This window comes from Bombyx mori, chromosome 25 (genome assembly GCF_030269925.1).
Source record: "Bombyx mori chromosome 25, ASM3026992v2".
Classification (NCBI taxonomy): domain Eukaryota; kingdom Metazoa; phylum Arthropoda; class Insecta; order Lepidoptera; family Bombycidae; genus Bombyx; species Bombyx mori.
The window spans coordinates 8,919,453-8,944,686 of record NC_085131.1 but is presented as its reverse complement, the minus strand read 5'-3'; the positions used below and the strand labels follow the sequence as shown (position 1 = coordinate 8,944,686).

The 25,234-nt window shown below is 36.9% G+C and overlaps 1 protein-coding gene across 3 annotated transcripts; it reads right to left on the bottom strand.

Annotated features, from left to right (window-relative positions):
- Positions 1-5,326: 5,326 nt before the first annotated feature.
- LOC101741896 (synaptotagmin-16) lies at positions 5,327-24,648 on the bottom strand. 3 transcript variants are annotated; one of them, XM_038020381.2, is made up of 12 exons: positions 24,441-24,609; positions 23,342-23,436; positions 23,089-23,271; positions 22,610-22,701; positions 20,826-21,026; positions 18,273-18,425; positions 17,548-17,656; positions 16,471-16,640; positions 15,418-15,633; positions 14,385-14,549; positions 13,364-13,528; positions 5,327-12,921 (listed from the first exon to the last, which is right to left on the bottom strand). In XM_038020381.2, exons 2-12 carry the CDS (start codon positions 23,376-23,378, stop codon positions 12,889-12,891), a joined length of 1,524 nt encoding a protein of 507 aa, XP_037876309.1. In that variant the 5' UTR covers positions 23,379-23,436; positions 24,441-24,609; the 3' UTR covers positions 5,327-12,888. The 3 variants fall into 3 exon arrangements, with proteins under 3 accessions (XP_037876309.1, XP_037876308.1, XP_037876307.1); XM_038020380.2 differs by having other exon boundaries at positions 24,437-24,597; XM_038020379.2 differs by lacking the exon at positions 23,342-23,436 and having other exon boundaries at positions 24,437-24,648.
- Between the last annotated feature and the right edge of the window lie 586 nt (positions 24,649-25,234).

Below are 25,234 nucleotides of genomic sequence, written 5' to 3'. Positions count from 1 at the left end.
TATGCAAGTTTTGTAAAGTATCACCTTGTTCCGAAGGGACATTTTACTTCGCTGATCTGTAATCATGGGGTAGATAGAGTCTGCCGAGAATAAACGCGGAACGGTCCCGGACTGATTTTATATGCGGGCGGAATGTCATGGATGCATCCAGGGTGACTCCCGGGTACTTGACCTTCCAGGCATAGGGTATAGGTTGGCCGAAGAGGGCGATCGGGGGTGTGATACTTCTCCCCCTAATGCGGGAAGAAATAGGTGTTGAGTTTCCCCTTTAAAATAGCACTGCTATGCCTTTCGCTGTTTGATGTCTATATTCTTAAGTCTTAATAAAAACAATAAAGTTTAGATGTTATTTGCCATTTCTCAAATACACCCTTACCTGAATGCTGTTGTACCTTGAGATATTAAATCAGTCAGTTAATAACTATAGCTGGGAACAAATCACGCAGGATCACCGGTGGTAGGACCTCTTGTGAGTTTGCGCGGGTAGGTGCCACCACCCCGCCTATTTCTGCCGTGAAGCAGTAATGCGTTTCGCTTTGAAGGGCAGGGCAGCCGTTGTAACTGTACTGAGACCTTAGAACTTATGTCTCAAGGTGGGTGGCGCATTTACATTGTAGATCTCTATGGGCTCCAGTAACCACTTAACACCAGGTGGGCTGGGAGCTCGTCCACCCATCTAAGCAATAAAAAAAAATCGGCCCCAATTTACGGTTCATTGTGTTATCGGTACCAGAGACTGAGAAACTTACTTATAATGTTTAATTATATACATATATAGTTGAAAAAACACCTAGACAAAGAGCAAATAAGCCTGTTGATTACACAATGTTTGCTCGACGGGGGGATCGAACCCACGACCCTCGGCGCAACAGCTAGAGGCGCTAACTATAGCACCACCGACTCAGTCAAAATAAAACATTATGAAGAGGGAGAGAGAGAGACCAAGGAAATAACTATAGCTTATCTGTGTAATTTAAGTGTCCCCGTTGACAAATTTACTATCATCTATATATTAATACGTGAAGCAAAAACTTTGTATCCCTTTTTACTAAAATTGCGGGGAAGGAGGAGTATGAAAATTTCCACACTTATAGAGAATATAGAGAAGAAGTGCACAATGCTAATATTTTTTTAAATAATGCGTAAATGATACATTAAATCAATAAAGAAAACATTACACACACTACAGACCATGTATTTGACGCACACACGCATGCATACTATTTATTGTCAAACTTTTGTTCTTGACGTCTGTTGTCAAATTGAAAATAGATTAAATATTGTTTGTCTTTGTTAATATTTTTTATAGTGAAGTCTTGGCGAAATTTGTGATTATAGAAGTATAAAATACAATCATAATAGTGTACAAACTTACAATTCCAATTAATTATAGTCGAATTTCGACTACTGCGGGACCTCTAGTTCAAGTTAATAGGTATTTGTAATGTAGACGGGGTATTTTTTCCGTTTTTTTTTTATCATTCCAGTATAGTTTTGTCTATTATAAGAGCTTTTATATGCTAATGCGTCTCTTATAGAAGAAATGAATTAGCCTTACCGTGATATCCCATCAGGATACAAATAAAAATATTTGAGACTTGTAATGGTCCCTTTTAAACAAAACTTTCGAAATAACGTTTTACGATTATTGTTCATTGCGGCTAATTGTTTCTGTTAATTTAACGATACTGAAGGCTTTCAATGAGTTAAAACAAAGTTAATCAGTCACGATATATTCACGGTAATTAACGAGCTTAAATAATTATTTATGTATGAACAGAAATTACTTTCAATCTATCAATATATCTGGGTGAAATATAAGTAATCAATTTAGATCGTTTTTGGTGATTTCTAATTACATTTTACTGTAGTAATTTGATTCGATCGATTAGTTCGTGACGACGACGAATGTCTGATATGATGAAGTTAAAGATCGCGAAATCAACATAGTTTTTGTTTGAATGTTTGTTTTTTTTTCTATGCTAAACTAATAAGTCTGTTCAGATCTACATATACCACTACGTGGTGAAAAGACACCATAAAATTAAACTTATCGCTAATTCATAGTTCAAATAATTGACATTTATACAAGTGACTTTATGTTGAATTTTAATAATTGAGCTAATAGACATTTAAGGTTAGAGCTCACTTCGCGTTAAGCGATTAGCGGACACCACAAACTAAATATAGTTAATAGTACTACTGAGCTGCTACTAATTTTTTTCCTACCTAAGCTGATAGCCTTGTGAGGCTATTTCAGCGTAACCTTAACTCAATCAATTAAAAAAGTCAATTAAATTAAAAAAGGCGTTAGCCAGATAATTAGTTGACGAGTTGACGCCCAATTGGAAAACCTGGATCGAAGTAATGTTCTAATGTCAACTTGACAGCTTATGGAAACACAAATCGGGTTCGTACATGGAGTACTTACTTATTAAGACCGCATTAAATTAGTTAACATTAATATCGAAAGGAAAACGATTATGTATGCAGACAGACAAAAAAAAATTTTTTTTCTACCTATGCCGATAGCCTTGAGAGGCTGTTTCAGCCTCGCCCTAACGTTTGTAGGTGAGTTCACGGGGCTCAAACCGGAGAGTTGCTAACAGTGACCCTAGCAAGATCAGTGCTTCGCAGAATCTACCACCGAATCGGAAACGCGACCCACTGAGAAGATCCGGCGAGAAACTTAGTGGGCTGTGTCTATGGGTTGATTCGCTCGTCGAGCCCTTCGTCGCAAGCGACGGGTTCAACGAGGACTTTTTTTTTTTTTTTTTTTTCCTACCTATGCTGATAGCCTTGAGAGGCTATTTCAGCCTCGCCCTAACGTTTGTAGGTGAGTTCACGGGGCTCAAACCGGAGAGTTGCTAACACTGACCCTAGCAAGAGCAGTGCTTCGTAGAATCTACCACCGAATCGGAAACGCGACCCACTGAGAAGATCCGGCGAAAAACTTAGTGGGCTGTGTCTATGGGTTAATTCGCTCGTCGAGCCCTTCGTCGCAAGCGACGGGTTCAACGAGGACGGTGACCGGTAACTACTATTACTAATAATCAAACTGAGACTTCGAGCTCGCCCACATATCTTGGTGAAATCGTAAACGTCAGCCAAACTATACTGAGACCTTAGAACTTATATCTCAATGGCGCATTTACGTTATAGATGTCTACGGGCTCCAGTGACCATTTAACACCAGGTGGGCTGTGAGCTCGTCCACCCATTTAAGCAATAAAAAAGCAATCAATCCACTGCATAAATTATCGTACTTTTGTTTTAAACAAAGGATTTTTCAGTCCGTAAGTTTTTAAATAACAAATATTCAATATTTTGGTATTCATAAATGCAAGCATGTCATACTAGTATCGTAAATAAATAATGAATTCACAGCTGGCTGGGACTGATATCGCCCATATTAAATATAGGTGAGTTTAACCAATATTTGTAGGGCTCCGTATATAAATCATCATTTATTTCTAAATAAATGTATTAAAGTGACAGTAAGATGAGCATATTGATCACCGCTGAAACCGAGAACTCGTTGAGTTGTGATCGCGCACCGAAAGGCGCAACGCAGGTTTTTTTTTAATTGTTTAGATGGGTGGACGAGCTCACAGCCCACCTGGTGTTAAGTGGTTACTGGAGCCCATAGACATCTACAACGTAAATGCGCCACCCACCTTGAGATATAAGTTCTGAGGTCTCAGTATAGTTACAACGACTGCCTCACCCTTCAAACCGAAACGCATTACTGCTTCACGGCAGAAACAGGTCTGAATTTGGACTGACGGTGATGCTGAAGGATACAGGAATTCGTGCAAAGCTGCGGTGCACGATAGGCTTATTGTTCGAAGCTTTGGATGAGACCCGCGTTTCGTTAGTGCCGTGATTCTAAAAATAAGTTCTCCCTGTTTTTCAATATATAAATGCAGCAATAAATGCTGGTCGTTTTTTGGTCGTGTAAAAATGTCTCATTTTGTACTAATTAAGCAATATTTGCGGGAAGTGTTCCGTATCTTTTTTCATTCGAAGAAACCAGCAGCTGAAGCGCGTTGAGAGCCTATGGCGACGCTCCTACTTTTTTGAATCGTCTAAATATATGCCCTACAAAAGTAATGCTGCCCAAAGTAAGTCCAGGTCAGCATTATATATCGACGCTTGAAAGGCAAACATGACTAAGCGACAATAACTGCTTTGTACATAAATGATAGGCAATAACCATATTCGATGCGCAAAAAAAATATATTTCTAGGTCTATTAAAATCATTTCAATCCTACAGCTACTAGCTAGATTCTACTACAGCTAGATTCGTTAAAACAAATTTTGTTTTCAGGTAATTCAACTTTAAATTAGTCTTCTGTAAAGTTCACGCATTGTCGCTTAGTCACGTTTGCCTTTCAAGCGTCGATATTATGAGCTGTTGGAACCGAATGAAACCATAACTAGGGAACGATATCGCACTCAATTAATGCAATTAAGTCGAGCGGAAAACAGCCATGATACGACCAGACCCACGATAAAGTGATTATCCTGCAACGCTTGGACTCACGTTGTCAAGCCCCTTAATACCCATTTGGAAATGCTCAAATCGAAAGTCCTACCCCACCCGCCATATTCCCCAGATATTGCACCATCCGATTTATTATTTGTTCCGTTCGATGGCACATGGCTGGTCAGCAATTCCGCTCACATACAGACAAAGGAATGGCTTAATTCGTAGATTACCATAAAACACGAACACTTTTACCACTGTTTTACAATCCTATAATCCATAGAGTTAGGAAAGGTATGTATGCTTCTAACGGCAGAGATCAGACAGGGCGACGGGCGGCGCGGCTGACGGCCCTCAATCACGCTTAGTTTGCGCACTCAAACGGTGAGAACAGATGCGGTTGCGTATATCGCTTGTTTATATACATCGCGACATACATTTCGATAATCATTATTTACGTTCTTCATAATGTTTCACACTTTTCTGTCTGTGGATGTGCTTCGACAGCAAAATACAACAAGGTATCTTCAACAAGGTAGCAGTACAACACATGTAAATGTAATTAGGTAGGTAGGTGATTGTAAATTAAATGATTGTTGTACTACATATTATTATCATGATTCTCCAAAACATATTTTGATAGTAAAACTTAAATTACGCTATACACTTTCGATGAATTACAATGATCAAACAAGCACAACGATCCACAAAGGATTTCGTATTTCCCTTTCAAGATACGAAACTCTAAAAATTTGATTATTTAAATGGGATTTTCATTTTACATTGCCATAAATAAATATTGAGCAGCGATTCTACATTTTTGTAATAAAACAACATTTAGGAAAAATGTATAAAGTGATTTATTGAGAAATAGTCATTACACGTTTTCAAAAATGTTAACAACTTCAAATATTTTATGCAGTGAGTGTAAAAAAAAATTGCATTGCAACGTTTGGTTGGTAGGTACACACAATTAGTGTCTACATGATAATAAAAAAAAAACGACAGCCATAAATATCAATTCAAACGTACTTAAATAGCCTTTCAGTTATTTTAATAATCTTGGCGAATAGTTGGTTTTTTTGATAAATTTGAAATTGTAGGTACTTACGACAACTTGGTGAGTTAGCATTGCATTTACATGTGATATTATTTAGGGAGTGGATACTATAATAAGCTGTTGTTGGCAACACTAAAATAGAAGATTGATTCTGCGGTGAAAGAATGCACGAAGAATAAAATCTTTGTAAAGTATATTTAAGATCTATATAAACTTGGCTTAACATTCACCATTTTTCTGTGTTGAGTGCGTGATACTACCGTGCAAGGATGAGCAACACGCGGCTCGCCAATCATTTCTAAAATTTAATTTGAATATTTATTATAAATAAAGTTTCGTAAGTTATTATTAGGAGATAATCGATGTGCGGCCCGCCAAAAAAAATTGATTAAAAAGGTTGCTCACCCCTCACAATCGCATACAAACAAGTGCGAGACCAACCCCGCAATTAGTTCAAAAATAATGTAAAGGCATCCATGTTAAATAATATGAACAGTGTTCGGGTAATCGGAGCACTTCGCTATCCAGATTCAAAACTTAGTTATTTCTCAACCAATTTCTTTAATCTTACTATTTTATATATTCGATAACATAAGTTTATAATAAATAATCTGTATTGGAGCAACGTAAAGATTAGCTGGGAATGTTTAAGAAAATGAGTACAGATTCAATTAAACACAGCCGTGATATAAATAACATACGATAACATTCAAAAACTACAATTATTTGGACATCAAGCGGAATAGTACGCTAGATACTAGAGTTTGAGATTCGCGTTTAATTGACTCACGCAGTTTTGTTTCAGGATCAAATATTTTTTATCGTTTGATATAAATACTTTCACTGTATGTAGTGGTTGGCTTCTGCGCGGGTCAAAATGGTAAACTAAAACTAGTGAAAACAATATTAACCTAAGGAATTCCGTATATATTTGCATAAAATTTTATTACAGTCAAAAGTATGTAGTGAATGGCACAAATAGTTATTGTAAAAAAAGATTAATAATTATCAATATGAAAATCACAACATTAACATTTTTCTGATTTGACTGATATAATCTTTTTCTTTCAAATGTGGTAGTGTAATTAGTTTAATGAATATATTATTTAGTATTAGAAAAAACTTAACCTATTAAAATAATGTTTTATAGAAAGCTAACGTTACACGTGTAAACAAAGATTCATGAGTAAATCGTGACTAAAATCTATAAAATGACTTATACTGTTTTCCTCAGAGCCCTCAGAGTCCTATGCCCGTATCTTTAGACGTTTCGTAAAATAGTCCTCCACTCTTAACTCATCCGATGATGCTCGAGAATTCCCTCCAAACTTACTCGAGTTTGGTATTTTTAGTCGACCATTACAATATTCCTCAACTGTCCTCGAGCGAGGTAATAATGATGAAAATTTGATCAAGCTAGCATCAAACCCATAGAGTTCTGTAGTCTATGGTCATTGTTTAATGTCAAAGTCAAGCTGCCGCTGTCTGTTTGACACATGAACTTGTTTGATGTTTTGGTTGCTGAGTTATTCGTAAATATGTGTGCGTGCGGTAAATCTGAAAGTGTATTATTTATTTTCTAACCTATTATTATTTTAGATTTCGGATCCGGCTTTGTATTTTTATTCGCCGCTTTTGTGTGATTTTGGTTGCATCGTGTTGTTGAAGTGCTTTTCCACAACCACCAGTTTATTATTATATAAATAAAACTTATAATCGCATTGACTTTATTTATCAGGTAGTAAGCAAAATATGTCTCTTATGTAGGTAAATAAAATAAAGAGTTTCAAATGTCTAACCTCGAACTATTTACTTTATTAATAAATATTATCAAACTTAAATTATCAAAATATGCGGGAATCATGCACAGATCCAGGCCATTGCACAACAATATCATATATTTCCATTTGCGGCCCACATACTATTTGGAAATTGATAGAAAACCAGCCTTGAGGAACGTTCAAGGTACGTCGCGACGTACCTTAACTTGACAGTTCGTTCACTTCACTCCGGTTAGGAAATTTTTCCAAGGACGTTTGAGTGGAGTTTATTTTTACGACTAATCATACCAAAACGCGCGTTGGAGGTTGAGTCGAGTCAAGTTAAGCTCGTGTAAACGACTAAAGATACGGGTGCTAGACTCTACAAAAATCATTATTGACTAACAATATTCTTTAAAAATGCATCAACATCATAAACGCATTTGACAATTTATCATATTAATCGTGAAGATTTCCTTCCATTAGGATATCCACCTACACTATACAAAGTGCAAACAGCGATTCCCGAAGCAAAAATTAATATCGAATAATTTTCTCAAACGAAACAATTATTTTTGAGGTTAAGCGTAACGTCATATTGTTTTAATTATAATATTTCGTGTATGTATCGATTCGGGAAAAAGTGGAAAACTTGTATAAGAAACAGAAAGCATGTTACTTTTGGAACGAAGTTCCTTATCGCGCGTTAGGGGGCTAGACGGAAAAAATTCTTACGAAAAGCTGTCACGACACTTTTTAGATCCGTCATTCTGACCAATCAACGTGTAGGCGCTTATCGCGTGACATTGCTCGTATCCGATTGGTCCGCGTAATGAGTACAGTTTCTCAAGATAGCGTTTCAACAATAGTAATTTAGTTCATAGTATTGTTTTTTTCTGCTTCATAATGCCGTAATTTGTTATTATAACTTAAAAAAAATAATTACAATTCCTTCACTCATTAATCGAAAGGAACTTCGTTCCATCCGGGTGTCCCTTGACCCCTCTGAAGTTTTTTTTATTATTATTTGAGTAAATTTATTTAAATCTAGTTTGTCTATTGAGAGTAGGACTGTCTGTTAGTGAAGTTTATTCGATATCGTTGGTATGATGCGATACAGGTTGACCTTCGCAAATTTGAGCCCGTCAAAAGCCGGCCTTAGATCGAGAATTACGGAGGGGTCTCGTTTCGAAGTTCAAAATTGACTTCGGGTCACTGACCCAGACAAATAAGCGCGAATATTTCAGGCGAGTTTTTTTTTTATTTGCCCTTGTAGGCAGACGAGCATACGGCCCATGGTGAGTGGTTACCGTCGCCCATGGACTTCAGCAATGCCAGGGGCCGAGCCAAGCCGCTGCCTAGTTTAGTAACGTTATCACACCGGAAACCATAAGGCTACCAACATTTCGGGAACCTTGCACTTAGCATAAGATAATACATATATAATAATATAATACATATACTCGTAATATATGTAAATAATCTGATGCTCATCCATAAAAAGCTATTATTTTCCAACGCCAAACTACATAATACAATTTGGTTCGTTTACATTTTTTTTACTATTCAAAATACTACTAAAACACTATTGTATTAGAACATTTAATACACATTTCAAGCACCTCCATATGTAGAGAATTATATTAATGTCATTTGGACAATACTATTCATATACATATTATTTAAATAATTCTTTCGTTTTTGAAAACTGAAGTAACAAGTCTCATACGAACATTGGTCAATGGTAAATCTAAAAAACGATTGGATTATAAAAACTACACGACCGATTAATAATATTAATAATATATATTTTTCTTTCTCGCACACCTACAATATACATAGGTCAAATTATAGGTACCTACATAGAGAAAACGAAACTGAATTTAAAATGAATAATTTCACTGTTAGTGGGTAGGTACCTAACGCACTCACATCGATAATTCAAATAATATTGGGATTAGATATTTCTATTTAAAATTTTTAAAGCGTAATTAAAATATTTTATAAACATTATTTGGTTAAAGGGTAAGATGTCCGGTGTATAGAGTGGTTCAAATCGCACGCCAGATACATACTTTTCTTTATAAGCACGTAGCAACATCGTCTTTACGAACGACTTTTACGATGAAAGAGTAACATCAAGCTTAATAAAAATCTAAATTTACAAACTGCTTAATTACATGTAGAAGCATATTGTGAGCTGGTAACCACTGAAAAGCAGACGATCAGTCAAAATAAAGAAGCACAACAGGTTATTTCCCTGGTAGCCTAAGGGGTATTCAAACTACGCCCCCATTGATAGGTAGTCTAACGGGCTCAACCTGGGAGGACTTGCTAGCCTTAACAAGAGCAGTGCTTCGCTGAATGTGCCTCCGGATCGAAATCGCGACTCACTGGCTAAAAGCACTGAGAGTGGATCGGGAGGATAGTATGTGGCTAGGGCGACGATGGCTTTGCATTGCCCAGTTGTCTAGGTGGGTATGTAATTTGAAAAATAGCAGTTATGTACCTATAATATAAAAGAGCCTTCAACAAGGTGAGCCCCGACATTATCCATCTATCTATATAAAAACGACCAGACAGGAATTTTATTATTGGTTCGTCCATAGGACAAAGTGTTGTACACGACCATTGGAACGTAGCCCTTGCAGAAAAATCTTTAATAACAAAGGCTGAGGCCATAGGCCATAATTTTTGGGGAAAAAAAAACTGGTTTTGGAATCAAATTGAACTAAAGGTGAGCACTATGTCCATCAATTTGTTTGCTTTTCTCCACACTTATTCACAGATCCCAAGCAAAATAAAAAATCCACTATTATTACACGCCCAAACTTACAGCAACACTAAATTAATAAAACAAAACAATTCACATGACTTGCTATCTTGCGTTCCTGCCAAAAGGCGCGAACAACGTAGACAATAACCGTTTGTTTAATTACAGTCTTGGCGCTTAGATGTATGCTTGTTTCTATTTAATAACTTTTATTACACGCTGTCCATAAAATAAACTCGTTAACGAGACGTTTGACGTTTTCTAAATATTTCTCTTTGTGTTGTTTTTAGTAAAACACTGTCTCGTAATCTAATTTAATAATTTTTTTTTAAATAGCAACTTTTATAATGAAGGGTTAAAGCTCTTTAAAATATAAATATTACGACATAGTGTTTTTGTCTATGCCTCTTGGATTAAAACAAGTAGTATTTCCAAGAACTAACATAAAGCTGTAAAAATTATAATATCACTATCTATTCATTCATAAAATGATCTTTTTAATGTTTCAATTTCAATATTTTCTCGAGTATTCGTTTCATAATTCGTCATAATTTTAATCCCTATTTTAAATTGTGTAACTGTTTTCATAATACTTCTTAAGGTAAGATCGATGCCTCCAATGAACACTACTCTAACTCAAAATTTTGAAATTTTCGTTTTTCACGCAAATCGCTTCACTATTTTCAAAGTATTACAAATTCATTATTGATGGGGTTCGAAGCAAGAGTAAATCAGCTAGTTACACAAGAAAAAACCATAAATATATCTGCAATAATAAAGATTTTACCAACTTTTGGAACGAAGTTCCTTATCGCGCGTTGTGAAAGGGGGCTAGACGGAAAAAAATCTTACGAAAAGTTGTCACGACACTTTTTAGATCCGTCATTCTGACCAATCAACGTGTAGGCGCTTATCGCGTGACATTGCTCGTATCCGATTGGTCCGCGTAATGAGTACAGTTTCTCGAGATAGCGTTTCAACAATAGTAATTTAGTTCATAGTATTGTTTTTTTCTTCTTCATAATGCCGTAATTTATTATTATAACTTAAAAAAAAATTACAATTCCTTCACTAATTAATCGAAAGGAACTTCGTTCCATCCGGGTGTCCCTTGACACCTATCAAGTTTTTTCTTTTAAACTCTCCTCCTGTAAACCTACGAATTTGGAGTTAGAGTAGTGTTCATTGGAGGCATGGAGATGAAGTTAGCGCTACACGAATATTCGTAATCGAATATAATAACCTACTAAGAATCTTACGTAACTAATAAAGAAAATTTAATAAAAACATGCAATTTTATCAATAGTAATTTTAACCTGAGTTTTATTTTAAGAACTGTTTTACTGAATATTTACATAACTCATCATTTAATATAGCAATTGATTTTAGGTACGTAGATATATTAATTATAAATTTTAAAGTTGTTTGACCTAGTGTCGTTAATTGGGAAATGAATAGCATAATTTTCATAAATTGTAAATACAATAGGTAGGTATTTAATTTATTTGGGCCGTCCTAAATTCTGTGTATAATATGAGTATTCAATAAATATCAATTCTAGTACATTATAACTATCTCACAAGTGTTGTGCGCTGCAAGTCTTTATATTAAATATATTATATTATAAAAAGGTTATCATCAAAATCTTTTTCGTTTCAAAACTTAAAACTTGAAACTTTTTCGATCTTTTAAGTATGTAAGTACATGAAATCAGCTTTTATTATTATTAATTGATACATCAAGTGCACTGTTTTCACTCGAGTACCTAAGAGTCAACAACAGGTACTAAAACTATAAGTTAGGTTAGATAATGCATACTTTTTGACTAATCCAAAACAATTTACTTATTTTGAACATGTAGGCAGCAGCTTGGCTCTGCCCCTGGCATTGCTGAAGTTCATGGGTGACGGTAACCAATGATCATCAGGTGGGCCGTATGCTCGTCTGCCTACACGGGCACCAATAATTAAAAAAAAACATGTGACTATTTTCTTAGAAATCTAAATAGCCTGTCTGTAATGAAAGTAAAATACACCTCCTTTTATCTGGTAATATGTTAAAAATCAAATCTGCACGCTGATTTCAATTTTTGAACAAAAGGCTTCAAGTTTTATACAATATACGACCTACATACCAATTTACATACGAGCAAATTAGTAAGTAACCTTTACAAAATTTAATAAAAATCGGAACGTTACAATTCCTAATGCATTCAATGCGAAAAGCGCGTACATATTACAATGTAATAAATTTCAAATTTATAATAACAATCGTTTCATTAATAATATTAACAACATCGAAACATTAAGAGCGTGCTCACGCGATACAATATTGTGCGATCATCAAAAAATTTCAGGCCGCAGCTGAAACTGGTGCTTAGGTATATGTACATAAATGTAATTAAAAAAAAAAGTGTATTAAATGTTACTGTTTTCATTCCATAATTTCAACTTTTTAAACAAATTTTTTCCTTGAATTCCATACACGTACTGTTCGTAAGGATTCGGAATGAATTAATTTTGAAGTTATGAAAAAATCTCACACGAGTTCAACTATGCGGCCCGCACAAGAAAAACGGATTACGCGAAAAAACATCGCTGCTTTTATTAAAAAAGCGAACCACGAGTGTGGTCATCAAAAACGAAGTCACGTGGAAAGTGATTGAACCAGTGAAATCGTGGATGCATGGTTCCCCGATATAGAATGATCGGGAAACGGCCTGCTCACGACTTGGGACCGAAGGGGAACCCGAGCCGTGGCGTAGACAATTCAGGCGAGCGCTTCCGTGCGCTAAGTCGGCGATCGTCAGGAATCCAACAGAACGTGCCACCGTTGTACCTGATAGTAAAACATCTAGTTCAAGAATTCTTTAAACTGAAGGAAACTTATATTAGGAAAATTATAATTTACGTAATTACTGGTGGTGGGACCTTTTGTGAGTCCGCGCGGGGCGTTTCGGTTTGAAGAGTGGGGCCGCCGTTGTAACTATACTTGGGACCTTAGAACTTATATCTCAAGGTGATAGATGTCTATGGGCTCCAGTAACCATTTAACACCAGGTGTGCTGTCAGCTCGTCCACACATCTAAGCACTAAAAAAAAAAAATTAAATGTATTTATATTTATATACTCAGAACAAAGAGCAAACAAAAAATCACAGCTATGACGTATTTTCTATTTAAAGTTATGAGGCTAAAGAAAAATATATCAAGTCTATCTGTGCGTGGAAAATCAACATGGATATCCTATATTAGTAGACTTTTAATCCTTTATGAACATACCTGCTCCCCTTGTCGGTCACACAACTCCCTCCAGTGTCGTTCTTCTTCACGTCCCGAAGAACTGTGTCCTAAAGAGAACCAGCCGACCATCTCGTTTCGTTTGACACTGCGACGCCACCAGACGGACACCATCAACGTCACCTCGCTTAGTTGGAAAAGAGCCACCTGTAATAAATACTTTAGAAATGATTGAACAATCCTTAGATTATGAAATAAAACCAAGTACTTTCATAATTTCCAAATATATAATGTTAAATACACGAATCGAAACAAATTAGAATTGGTAAAAATCAATGAGTTACTCTAACTTAAAGTAAAAAATATTCACTCCCTAAACTAAGCTAATACCTTTTTTATTGCATATATGGGTGGACGAGCTCACAGCCCACCTGGTGTTAAATGGTTACCGGAGCCCATAGACATTTACAACGTAAATGCTGCCACCCACATTGAGATTGAGTATGAGGTCTCAGTAAAGGTACAACGGCTACTCCACCCTTCAAACCCAAAACGCATTACTGCTTCACGGTAGAAATAGGCAGAGTGGTGGTACTTACCCGTGCGGACTCACAAGAGGTCCTGCCTCCAGTAAATTTTACTGTCACCTTTTATTAATAATCTAAAGTTTTTTCAGTATTTATTTTCCCGTTTAATTGTATGTTTAGTACACAAAGACCTACCGAGGGGGACCGGTCCCGATATCGAAATACTACCCAAATGTAATATGTAATTATAAATCAACAATTTACCAAAGTCATGCCTCAAAATATCTTACTTAGTTTAATTATGATTATATTATATTTGAGCCAGTAATGTAAAATGTAGACCAGGTGGTAATTCGGTACCTACATTAACTAACTTTTGTGATACATTGCGTGTAATGTAAAAACAACTGAAAACATAAGTTATCGATTGCAAATTTTAATCTTATTCGTGTCTAGAATTTTCAGTACTGTGTTTCACGTTTTCGGAAATGGATCGAATACGGCTTATCCAATAGGATTTTTTTTTTATTTCTTACCTGAAATATAAACAGCTCCTTATACAGCGGATTGGATTGTGCCCGTCGCGTGGTAGACTTACAGCGTCCCATCTCCATACCGAGAGAGCTGATGAGGCAGAGCTTCACGTATGTATCGGGGGCCTTGTTCGGAGACAGCTTTCGGAAATGTGTCCCTTTAATTATCTAACAGAGAAAGTTTTAATCATTAAAAACTATAAAACCATCGTTCACAGGTCATTTTTGACGACGATAGAACCGTCGGGAATCTGGCTTGGTACTACTATCTCGCTATTTCTACAGCTAAGTTATTATAGCTTATGCCAGCCTATCTCTAAGCAGATTGGGAATATTTCTCTTTCGCCTTATTTATTGTAACCAAAAACCATGTTATTCAAAGTCTAAAATAGCGGGAACTTTAGAATAATTCTGAGAATTGACGATTATGATAGAAACGACGAGAAAACGGCCCACTTGACAGTGAGTGGTTACCGTCGCTTATCACCATGGAACGTCAACAATACCAGCCTCAGCGAGCCGCTACTGCTGAGGATTTTCTGCTGACTCATCCGGCTTAAATTCGTAAAATCTTTTTGGTGTGTACATAAATAAATAAATAAAATAAATAAATTAATTAAATTCGATGTTAAATTTCACGACGTAGTTAAAATTTACAAAGTAATGAAAGTATTTCACTCCTAGGGGGCTTGTCTAATTACGTCAGTTTCAACCTGTTATGTAAAATAATTAATTGTAGTTTAAAAAAACTAACAGAATAAGGTTTTATAGAAAATCCTACTAAAAATAAAAAAATAGAAAATAAATTTCAATAAATTTGAATTAAAGATAGTGTAAGAAAAATGATTTTATTTTAAAAAAGCGTGGGGATTTAGTTGGACTTCAATTTTTTTTTAAATATTGAATTGTTCTTCTGTCCTTAATAAGTATACCAAATTTCGTTACTACGACGTTTTGAAGGGGGAAAAATCATGTTCAAAGATTCCGTTACATACATACATACGTCTGAAGCTAATAATAAAAGCGTATTAATTACCTCAACAGACAAATGGCCCGTCGTAGAGTTGTACTGTAGACCAAGTAATAGTTCTGGTGCTGATCTGGCACTGCAGCAGGATGAGGCGGAGTCCGACCGAGCGAGGCTGCAGGCTTCACCGCCCGCGGCTCCTGCTGATGGAGTAGTCACCGTCGCTATAGACGAGGGACTGGCCAGCACCCCTGTTATTGTACTGGTCAACTCGAGTTTTGGTAGCTGAAAGACGTTTTATCTTTTTTTAATCCAACAGAATATTTAATCAAAGCTAATTTTACCGTTTAATATTCCGTTTTGTATATTTGAGTCGACTATTATCAAAGCCGGCAATGTGACTTTTGGACAATTATTGGTAAATCAGAAAAACGAATTATTGACTTTGTATTCCATTGGCAGTCACAAAACTCTTCTGAACGACATCTTAGATAAATAACAGGTTATAATATTATATATAAGTATTAACCTTTATTTAATGCAGGTTTTGAACCGTATTCTTTGAAGGAGACGATTATATTCAAATCAATCTGTATTGACATATCAATAATTTTTTTTTATCCAAATGCACAGATTGCCACCTTTGATAATAGACGACTCATTTATTTTGTACTAGCTGATCCACACAGACTTCGTAGTTCCTCAATCGATAAATAAAATACTTAAGCTTTTGTATAAAATCAACTTAAAACAAACAAAAGGAATCCGTCCGACGGGGGACACATCAAAGGGAAAACAAAATTGTTATTTTTATTTAATTCCGAGCATTTTCACGTTTATCTACCTTTTAAACCTTCTCTGGACTTCCACAAATAATTCAAGACCAAAATTAGCCAAATCGGTCCAGCCCTTCTCGAGTTTTAGCGAGAATAACGAACAGCAATACATTTTTATATATATAGATATATTTTTTGTCTTGTATATTTATTATCATTATATTTTTTCCAAACGTTTCCCAAAACTGCACAGTTTTCGCAAGCACCTATGACTACGACTTGCGAAAACCGAAGATAATACTATACGCGATTTAATTTTCTTGTTCCAAGCAATCTCCAAGCGTACCTGTAAGCTAGTTTGATGGTGTTGTCTCGGTGCGAGCTGAAGCCACAGATTGTTTTCTAGCTCGAGATTAAGAGATGCGAACGAGACAGCTGCCTCGCCCAGCAGTCGCTGCCGACGCATGCGTTCGCATCCATACACACGGATTCTCAGGCCAAGACCGTGTACATCCTCTGTGACAATATTAACACGTTCGCGTAAGCACCCTCATTTCTGAATATTGCTACTGTGGCGCACCTTTATTCCATACAAAGTTTAGCTACGTCTAAAAATGTCCCGCCGTAATACGTACATCCTATGATGATTTTTTTAGGAAACGCGGCTGTATATTGCTATGTAAATCGAATGTGTTGCGGCGCTAAGTAGATGCGCCATAGGAATTTGCTCATAAAAAAGGCGCCCAAAGATGTTCCGACAAAAGAAACATGATAACCTAGAGGCCGTCATATGACGTTGCGCCATTTCATAATTTTAAAACCACGACGTTGTAAGACGTTGCTCACGTGATCGTGTTCAGTAGTTTCCTATTTATTAATATTGATTTATTTTGATTAATATTGATTATATATATTAATATAATATATTATTTAATATTAACTTAGACGGACAAACGAGCTCATGGTCTTTTTGATGTTGAGCGGCTCAACAGCAGTGAATGTCGGCCCACTTTATAACACAAGTCTGAAGTTTGAACTGCACCATCTTGCCTGCGACTGGCGCAAGACAATCATGCGTTCCGATTTTTAGGGGATATTCACGTTATGAAGTTAATTAACACTAGGTCGTTCGTGAATTCTTTTATTCGGAAACGCGACCCACTGAGAAGATCCGGCGAGAAACTCAGTGGGCTGTGTCTATGGATTAATTAGCTTGTCGAGCCCTTCGTGTAAGTGACGGGTTCGACGAGGACGGTGACCGGTGCTTGTGGTACCTAAAAGCACTACACTGAACCAATGAGGAAGCTCGATATGCAAATATTTCTGGGACAGAATAATAGGCTACCTTCCATCCAACCGCTATGTATGCTCCACGCGATAACCGGCATGAAATTTATTTTGGTTTATATGAATGAACTCTCACCAGGATTCATTTTATGCAAAACGAAGCTCTCCATGTATTGAGGATTCTCTCCATTTCGGATCTTTGATTTGAACTTCTGTTTCTTCAACGGCAGCAGAACAACTCGAACCTATTAAAAATTCAAACGGCATTGCAGTCTGAAGCAATATAACAAGAGATCTCGGTGTGCTGTCTGGCGTCTGGGTCTGGCGTTTTTGAGATCCATCAGAACAGTGGTCACTCAACATCAGTTGAGATCGTCTAATCTTTTACCTTCATATACAATAAAAAAAACACAAAGCGAAAACACATTCTATTATACATATAATTCTCAAATTTACGTACGTAAATTAAAATTAAAGCAATTAAAATAGATGAGGGTATTACATAAAAACGTAAAATTACTACTTGACTATGAGAAACTCCTTTTTTTTCCTACCTAAGCTGATAGCCTTGTGAGGCTATTTCAGCGTAACCTTAACTTGTAGGTGAGTTCACGGAGCTCAAACCGGAGTGATGCTAACACTGACCTTAGCAAGAGCAGTGCTTCGCAGAATCTACCACTGGATCGGAAACGCGACCCACTGAGAAGATCCGGCGAGAAACGCAGTGGGCTGTGTCTATTGGTTAATTCGCTCGTCGAGCCCTTCGTCGCAAGCGACGTACTCCTTTAAATACCTTTACTACACTTGTGTCGGAACCAACAACTTTTTTGTATTTTTGTATACATGAGTGGAACCTCTTACCTGACTCTGCAATATCTGTCCGGTGGTTTTTAGAGGAAGGGAGCGGCCTTGCAGCACGTGTACCGTCATGCAACGAACTGGCGCGTCGTACAACAGTGTCAGCTCGATTGACCCACGCTCTTGAGAGCTTTCACCACAAAGTAGGGAAGTATCCTGATGGAAGGTGGTTATTGAATATTTTTTTTGTTGCTTACATGGGTGGGCGAGCTCACAGCCCAACTGGTGTTAAGTGGTTACTGGAGCCCATATACATCTACAACGTAAGTGTGCCACCCACCTTGAGATATAAATTCTAAGGTCTCAAGTATAGTTACAACGGCTGCTCTACCCTTCAAACCGAAACGTATTACTGCTTCACGGCAGAAATAGAGGGGAGTGGTACCTACCCGCGCGGACTCACAAGAGGTCCTACCACCAGTAATTACGCAAATTATAATTTTTGCGGGTTTGATTTTTATTACACGATGTTATTCCTTCACCATGGAAGTAAATCGTGAACAATTGTTAAGTACGTATTTCATTAGAAAAATTGATACCCGCCTGCGGGATTCGAACATCGTAGCATCGCTATGTAAGAATGCACCGGACGTCTTATCCTTAAGGCCACGACGACTTCAACTTTAACAATATTAACCCTTTGACGTCCAGAGTTCGCACGTATTGGACATATACTTTAGTCTGTCATTAGTCTTAGAACAGCAAAGCGTTAAACCCATCAGTGCTTTTCAAATTGATGGTCTATATATGTTAGTCTAGGATGGATGGTGAGATGAAGTGGTCGTCAAGTCTGATATGGGTTTACCCTACGGCCTACCAGTCGGTACTGATTTGTAATTTTACATTGATTAAGTTTCCCAGTTAATTTATTTCTTATGAAACAATGGATAGTAATTATTTTTATTACAATACCAACAGAATTTGTTAGAAATTTCCCTACAATAACAATCAAAGGTATTTAGTTAGTTGTGATGATTAGTGTCACGGCAACATAAAAAAAAACGAGATAGCGAAAGATCTCTTTCTTTAGTATCCCTTTTAGAATCTATTTTCTGTCATAGATAATATACTTCTCTGTACAGCATTAAATTCCAACAGAGACATGGAGTCTAATCTCATGAGGACACGGGGATCATTCACTAAATACCCTTTCAAAGGTTTTTGGATTGTAATTTATATTTATAAACATAAAGTTAGTTTAGTTCTAAAGTGAAGTCAAGTCAAACTTGACCTCGTATAGGACTAGCCTTATCGCTCACGGTGCTGTGGCTTTGTTATAATCATTCATCCGCATCAATTACGATGAACACCGCATTAGAATGTTCATAAACCCGATATTCATATGCCTACAGACTTCAGTGCTAGTAATGTTTAAATTCATACTTTGTTCGATTGTTAAAAAAAGACTGCCCAAAAAAACTGCAAAATAAATTACTGATAAAATGGGTTCGTTAACAATAATTTTATTGCATATTTTTTGAGCATAGTGTTCTTTTTGCTGTGTTTTATTTTGCATTTTTATTTATTTTACCTACTTTCGGCATTAGGAAATATGAATAATTATATAATATATTATTGTTAACAAGTTTTTTCTTGTTGTGTTTTGCACACGATAATAATATCTAAGACAACAAGCCCTTAATTTTAGATTAAGATCAGGACATATATAATATGCTTTGAGTAGAAATATTAGAGAGAGGGGTGGCCTTAGATGTAGAATAACTTTTTTGGTTCTCTATATGCCATTTAAAAACTGTACTACTTTTCGTTCTCCATTTCCATGCCGCAATTTAAATATTTTGCTATTGTAGAAATTGTAGGTAGGTAGGCAGCGGCTTGGCTCTACCCCTGGCATTGCTGAAGTCCATGGGCGACGGTAACCACTCACCATCAGGTGGGCCGTATGCTCGTCTGCCTACAAGGGCAATAAAAAAAAATTGTAGTACATACGCGGTCACGTATTCAGGTGCCACATATTATTACATCATTAAATCCAGCTTAATAAATCACACTTGACGTACACTGTCAACTGAGTAACACTGTAACTGTGTGGTTAGTGCGACTTTTTTAACGTTCTCGATAGCGTAAAAGTTAACTCAAATTAATATGCAGTTCGAACAGCGCCTCTAGCGGCAAACGTAGTCAAACGTTCCAACTCCGTACAAATTTGAGTTAACTTTTACGCTATCGATAACGTTAAAAATCACGGAGCGTGCTCTACGCTCCGTGATGAAAATTAGTCGTTATTCCAACGCAAATAAAACAGAAGTTTCTATCTTCAAGTACAATGTGTTTCCCAAGATTTTTCCGTCAAAAATGAAGGTTACAAATTAATAATCAGGATTTTCGAAGCAAAGGTAAATTCCTTCTCATTCAAGCAAAGGTGTTTACGGCAGGCACATGGTTGTGCCGTTTAGATAATCTGTATACTGTTGTCTATTAAGAATCATATCGCAGAGTGAGGGCTTAAGTTTTTTTTTTGCGTCTGTGACATAATTTGCGGAATTTGTTCGTCAATCTGTCAATAGAGCAAAGTTTCTAAAACTGAATTCTTACATTATGTGCTATGACATCACTATCGACGCTGCTCTGTGCTTCGAGTGTGTGAAGGTACTCCGTTCTCTGCGGCACGACATCGTCGATCTTCGTCTCCCTTAGCGTTGTTTCCCTTAGCGCAGTCTCCACCAGCTCCACTTCGAGCTTCACAGGAGCTGAAGCATTCTCGTTCTTCTCTTCGTAGTGACATTCTTCTTTATCCTACAAAAAGTAAATTGAGTAAATATTTTTGAAAGAAAAGAAAAAAATGCTCCATAGTCATTAGGGTTATATAGATAAGTTAAATCAGAAATAAAACTAAAAAAATTGACTTTGAAATTTCTTCGAACTGTAAATTAATTAACTAGATCGACATTTAAAATCTATTGAATTATACGGCTAATCCTAAAAACAACTACAGTACTACACAATTAAGAGATACACTGTTTTTTTTATTTTATAAGAAAACTACATGGGTACTAAACTAACTCACGTACGTTAAATTTTAATGATCTTCAAGGTAGCTTGAAGATAACTAATTAAATTACCTAGTTATCTTAATCAATTTGAGAGACTAAGCACATAAATATACGACACTCTGACCCATAAGGTTTGTCAAATCATGCATTTATCATCTCATAATTATCATCATCTGAACATAGTTCGTATCTTATGAACACGCTTTCACAAACTGGACCAGCGTCTATCCAACGGAATCTTTGAACGTAATCGTCACCAACTTCAAGACGTCCGCTTGAATATTCGCACACGTATAAACCCCCGATGACAAGCACCATCACCACCAGGCCACAGTCCTTGACTGCTAGACACAGACCTATCCTGATTTATACCACCGATTCCGGTCTTCAGCTAGCCTCATCCATTCTTTATCAGCTAATAATCACTCTACCTAGCCGGGAGCATCCCATATTATGTCTACCAGTGCGCGATGTCCACTGAAGAACCCGTCTGCACGAGCGATTGTCGGCTCTATAGCTTATATGTCCAAAAACCTTCTCAAAAGCATTGCGATCTTGGTTTTGAACTAGGGATATTTATAGTCCCCTTCGTTGGACAATGCATTTTTTTTTATTCCTACCTAAGCTGATAGCCTTGAGAGGCTATATCAGTGTAGCCTTACCAGTAGGTGAGCTCACAAGGCTCAAACCTGATGACGTTGCTAACACGAACCCTAGCAAGAGCTGTGCATCTACCGCCGGATCGGAAACGCGACCCACTGAGAAGATCCGGCGAGAAACTCAGTGGGCTGTGTCTGAGAGTTAATTTACTCGTCGAGCCCTTTGTCGCAAGCGACGGGTTCGACGAGGACGATGACCGGTGCTTGAGGTACCTAAAAGCACCGTTAGTGGATCGGGAGGATCCGAAATGACGTGTTTGGGGCAACGTCGACTGCTTTCCATTCTCTCCGCAGGATCGGAGATGTAGTTACCGGCGGCCACGATGAGAGGGTTCTCGTGTCGTGCCGCTTTATGGAAGTAAATGCAATTAGGTCGGAATATACAATTGCAGATTATATTGGCACTCGGAATGTACATTAAATACTATATTTTTATTTATTTTATTATTATAAACAAAGAACGATTGAAATGGTTCGTCTTCAGAGTTTTACCGACTGATTCTTACCATTATTATTGGAAATTAGAGTATTTACAAAAACTATTGTTGTGATGCGTGGCTAGGTTGAACACAATTTTTGCTCCCTTTGCCATCATAAAAGACTCGCGTTCATGGAGAATGTTATGACATTGATGCGAATTGAATTAAGTTATGTTTAAACCCCTCACCTGTTGTATGCGCAAGCGCAGGTCGTCATCCGAGTCGGAGGTCTCGAACGCAAATACACGGTCGGGAAAATTGTTCGGTTTCGACAAAGCATCTATAACAACACAGACGTACGGACAATGTAACGTCGACAATAATATAGTTAGTTGTTCTGGCAGTCCACTAAATAATCTCTTCGTTCTTATTTGTCTGGAGTCTAATTGTATTCAACTAAAACGAATCAGTCTTTCACCGATTTACTAAAAGCAAAGGTTCTGTTTTATTACTGTTCTACATTCTAAAGCTACTAGGCTTCATGTATACTAACCATAAATTAACTGGGATTAATTTAGCTTTTACATATTGACTAAAACACAATTGTTTAATAGTCACAGGTTTAACAACAAGTTTCTAACTATGTATCTATTAGATGAAATAGTAAAGATTATTAACAACAGGAACAAATATGAAATACGTTTTTGTAAAAAAGTGATTGTCTTACCGATCTGCGCATTTTCTATTGGAAGGCAAGGGGTCGGGTTTCGTGGATTTACAGCGAGGATGTCGTCGCAGCACTTGCGATTGAATACGGTCGAATGACACCACCTCCTGCCCAGGAATAGCAGTAGCACGAGCACCACAGCCGCGAACGCTGCCACCGCACTTATATACGCCGTCGCCTCAACTACATTATTGAACACGTTATTGACATCATAAGTATACGAGGCAACATAAATTCCGACAGGGATGTTTACCATTTGTTGGGTTGATGACGCCAATGTTAGCCACCATTCTGGCTCAGCCCGGCCCCTCGGGGCGCATTCTGCACGTTCACACACTGCCCTAGTTTCTGATAAAAACAATAAATGAGCCGTTGAGTGTATTCGCAACAAAGCAAACCGTGGAAAATCGCTGAATGTTGCTACGGTCAGACTGTCAAAGCAGCGCACATGCGCGGTACGCGAGGGGCACGCCGGGGCGTGTGGAACATTCTGCGCGTCTATAGGACGAAGGACTTCGGATACAGGTGTACGTTCTATATACGTACAATTAAGTATATATAACACTGAAATCCTGGTAATCAAATTCGAGCACGACTTGAGCTCAGTAAAAGGACCTTAGAATGACGGTTGTTCAATACGAAGAAACACATTAATTCATATGACCAAGGTCAATCCCTAAGCATCATTAAATATTAACTGATTGATGATAACCTTTTAGAACCATACACGTCAATAACTTTCTCATGCTATTTTTGTTAAGGCGTTAATAATTGTCGGTTTTTATTCTAACAGACTCGAAAACTCTGTAATCTATCTACATGTGTGTCTTCTATCACAGTTGCAGCAGTCTGCGAGTCAACTTTGTGTTAATTGAATTAAAATCATATTAATTAAAAAGTCATATTATAGAATTGTTTTTTAATTAATGACTTTGTAATTTTAAAATAATTATTTATTATTAATTATTATTTATTATTGCTTTAAATTAAACTTTTATCAGGGGTATGTAGTCGTTTGACGTCAAGATTAATTATGTAATAACAAAAATTCCTATAGACTGTGAGAACGAAGTAATTGGGTCACTGGAGATGCGCCAACAAACCTTATTTTTTCGGTATGCAACGATTGCACCGTACATTGTATAAAACACCTACATACATTACGAATTATAATTAAGTAGATACCTAAGTAATTGTTGATCTATATTTTAAGTAGCTACCTACAAGGTCAACAAAGATTCGTTGGACTTGCAAGCCGAAATTAAAACAACCGTTCTTTTAGCTGGTCATTCATGGATAAATTCATTTTTTTAATGTACTTAATAGTTACAAACAGATGAACACATACCTACACTGGATTGTAAACATGGTAAGTCAATTTCTTGCATAATACCAACATTCAACAAGTTTTCGTGTGAGCTGATTAAAAAATTCGGAATAAAATAAGTTAAATTTCTTAATTCGAATATAATTTTACTCAAAACGCAATTTGACTTACATACTTTAAGATTAGGCCGATAATAAAATTAAATCTAGCGAGGTAGACTTATGAAATGAAATATTTTCAAACTACCTACTTAACAATCAAGAATTAGGGATTTTGTTAGAGTTCCTTAGCCAAAAAGAAAAACACCAAATTCTATTTTTTTGTTATGTTAGTCGGGTTTTATTTTTTAGCTATCAACAATGATATAGTGAAATTAAAAAGTTTGTAATGGCACTTTGAACATGTAATTTTGGAATAAAAAGAAAGCATTTTTTAACTTTTTGTTTTTGTTTTATCGTATCGCTCTTGTCAGTGCGGTCGCGATCGTCATGCAGTATCATTGCTGCGAGCAGATGTTATGCGCCTCACGAGCAATCGCCACTTCTTCCGGCTTGTGGTGAGCCTGGTACACTCATGCAAACAACCGCCAACTGCCGACTTGACTTGGCTGGTTCATCGCATGGGCAACCTTCCACGTGATCTGGTGCCTTCTATTTTGCCCTGAACGATAAGGCGCTCTATGGAGTCATTTCCTCGCCTGGAGATATGCAAAAAAATAATATACGCCCATGCCCAAGCGCCGAAAGCCGTTGCTTAATGCTGAGTTCTTGAAGAATGGAGATATTGGTGCGAAGTTCGGTCCGTGAAATACCAAGCATT

Coding starts and splice junctions, on each gene's coding strand:
- LOC101741896 (XM_038020379.2), bottom strand. CDS start 24,476: ATGCAAGAAATTGACTTACCATGTTTACAATCCAGTGTAG. Junction 23,272..24,436: donor ATGTTTACAATCCAGTGTAG/GTATGTGTTCAT, acceptor TCAATAATGTAG/TTGAGGCGACGGCGTATATA. Junction 22,702..23,088: donor AATAGAAAATGCGCAGATCG/GTAAGACAATCA, acceptor GTGTTGTTATAG/ATGCTTTGTCGAAACCGAAC.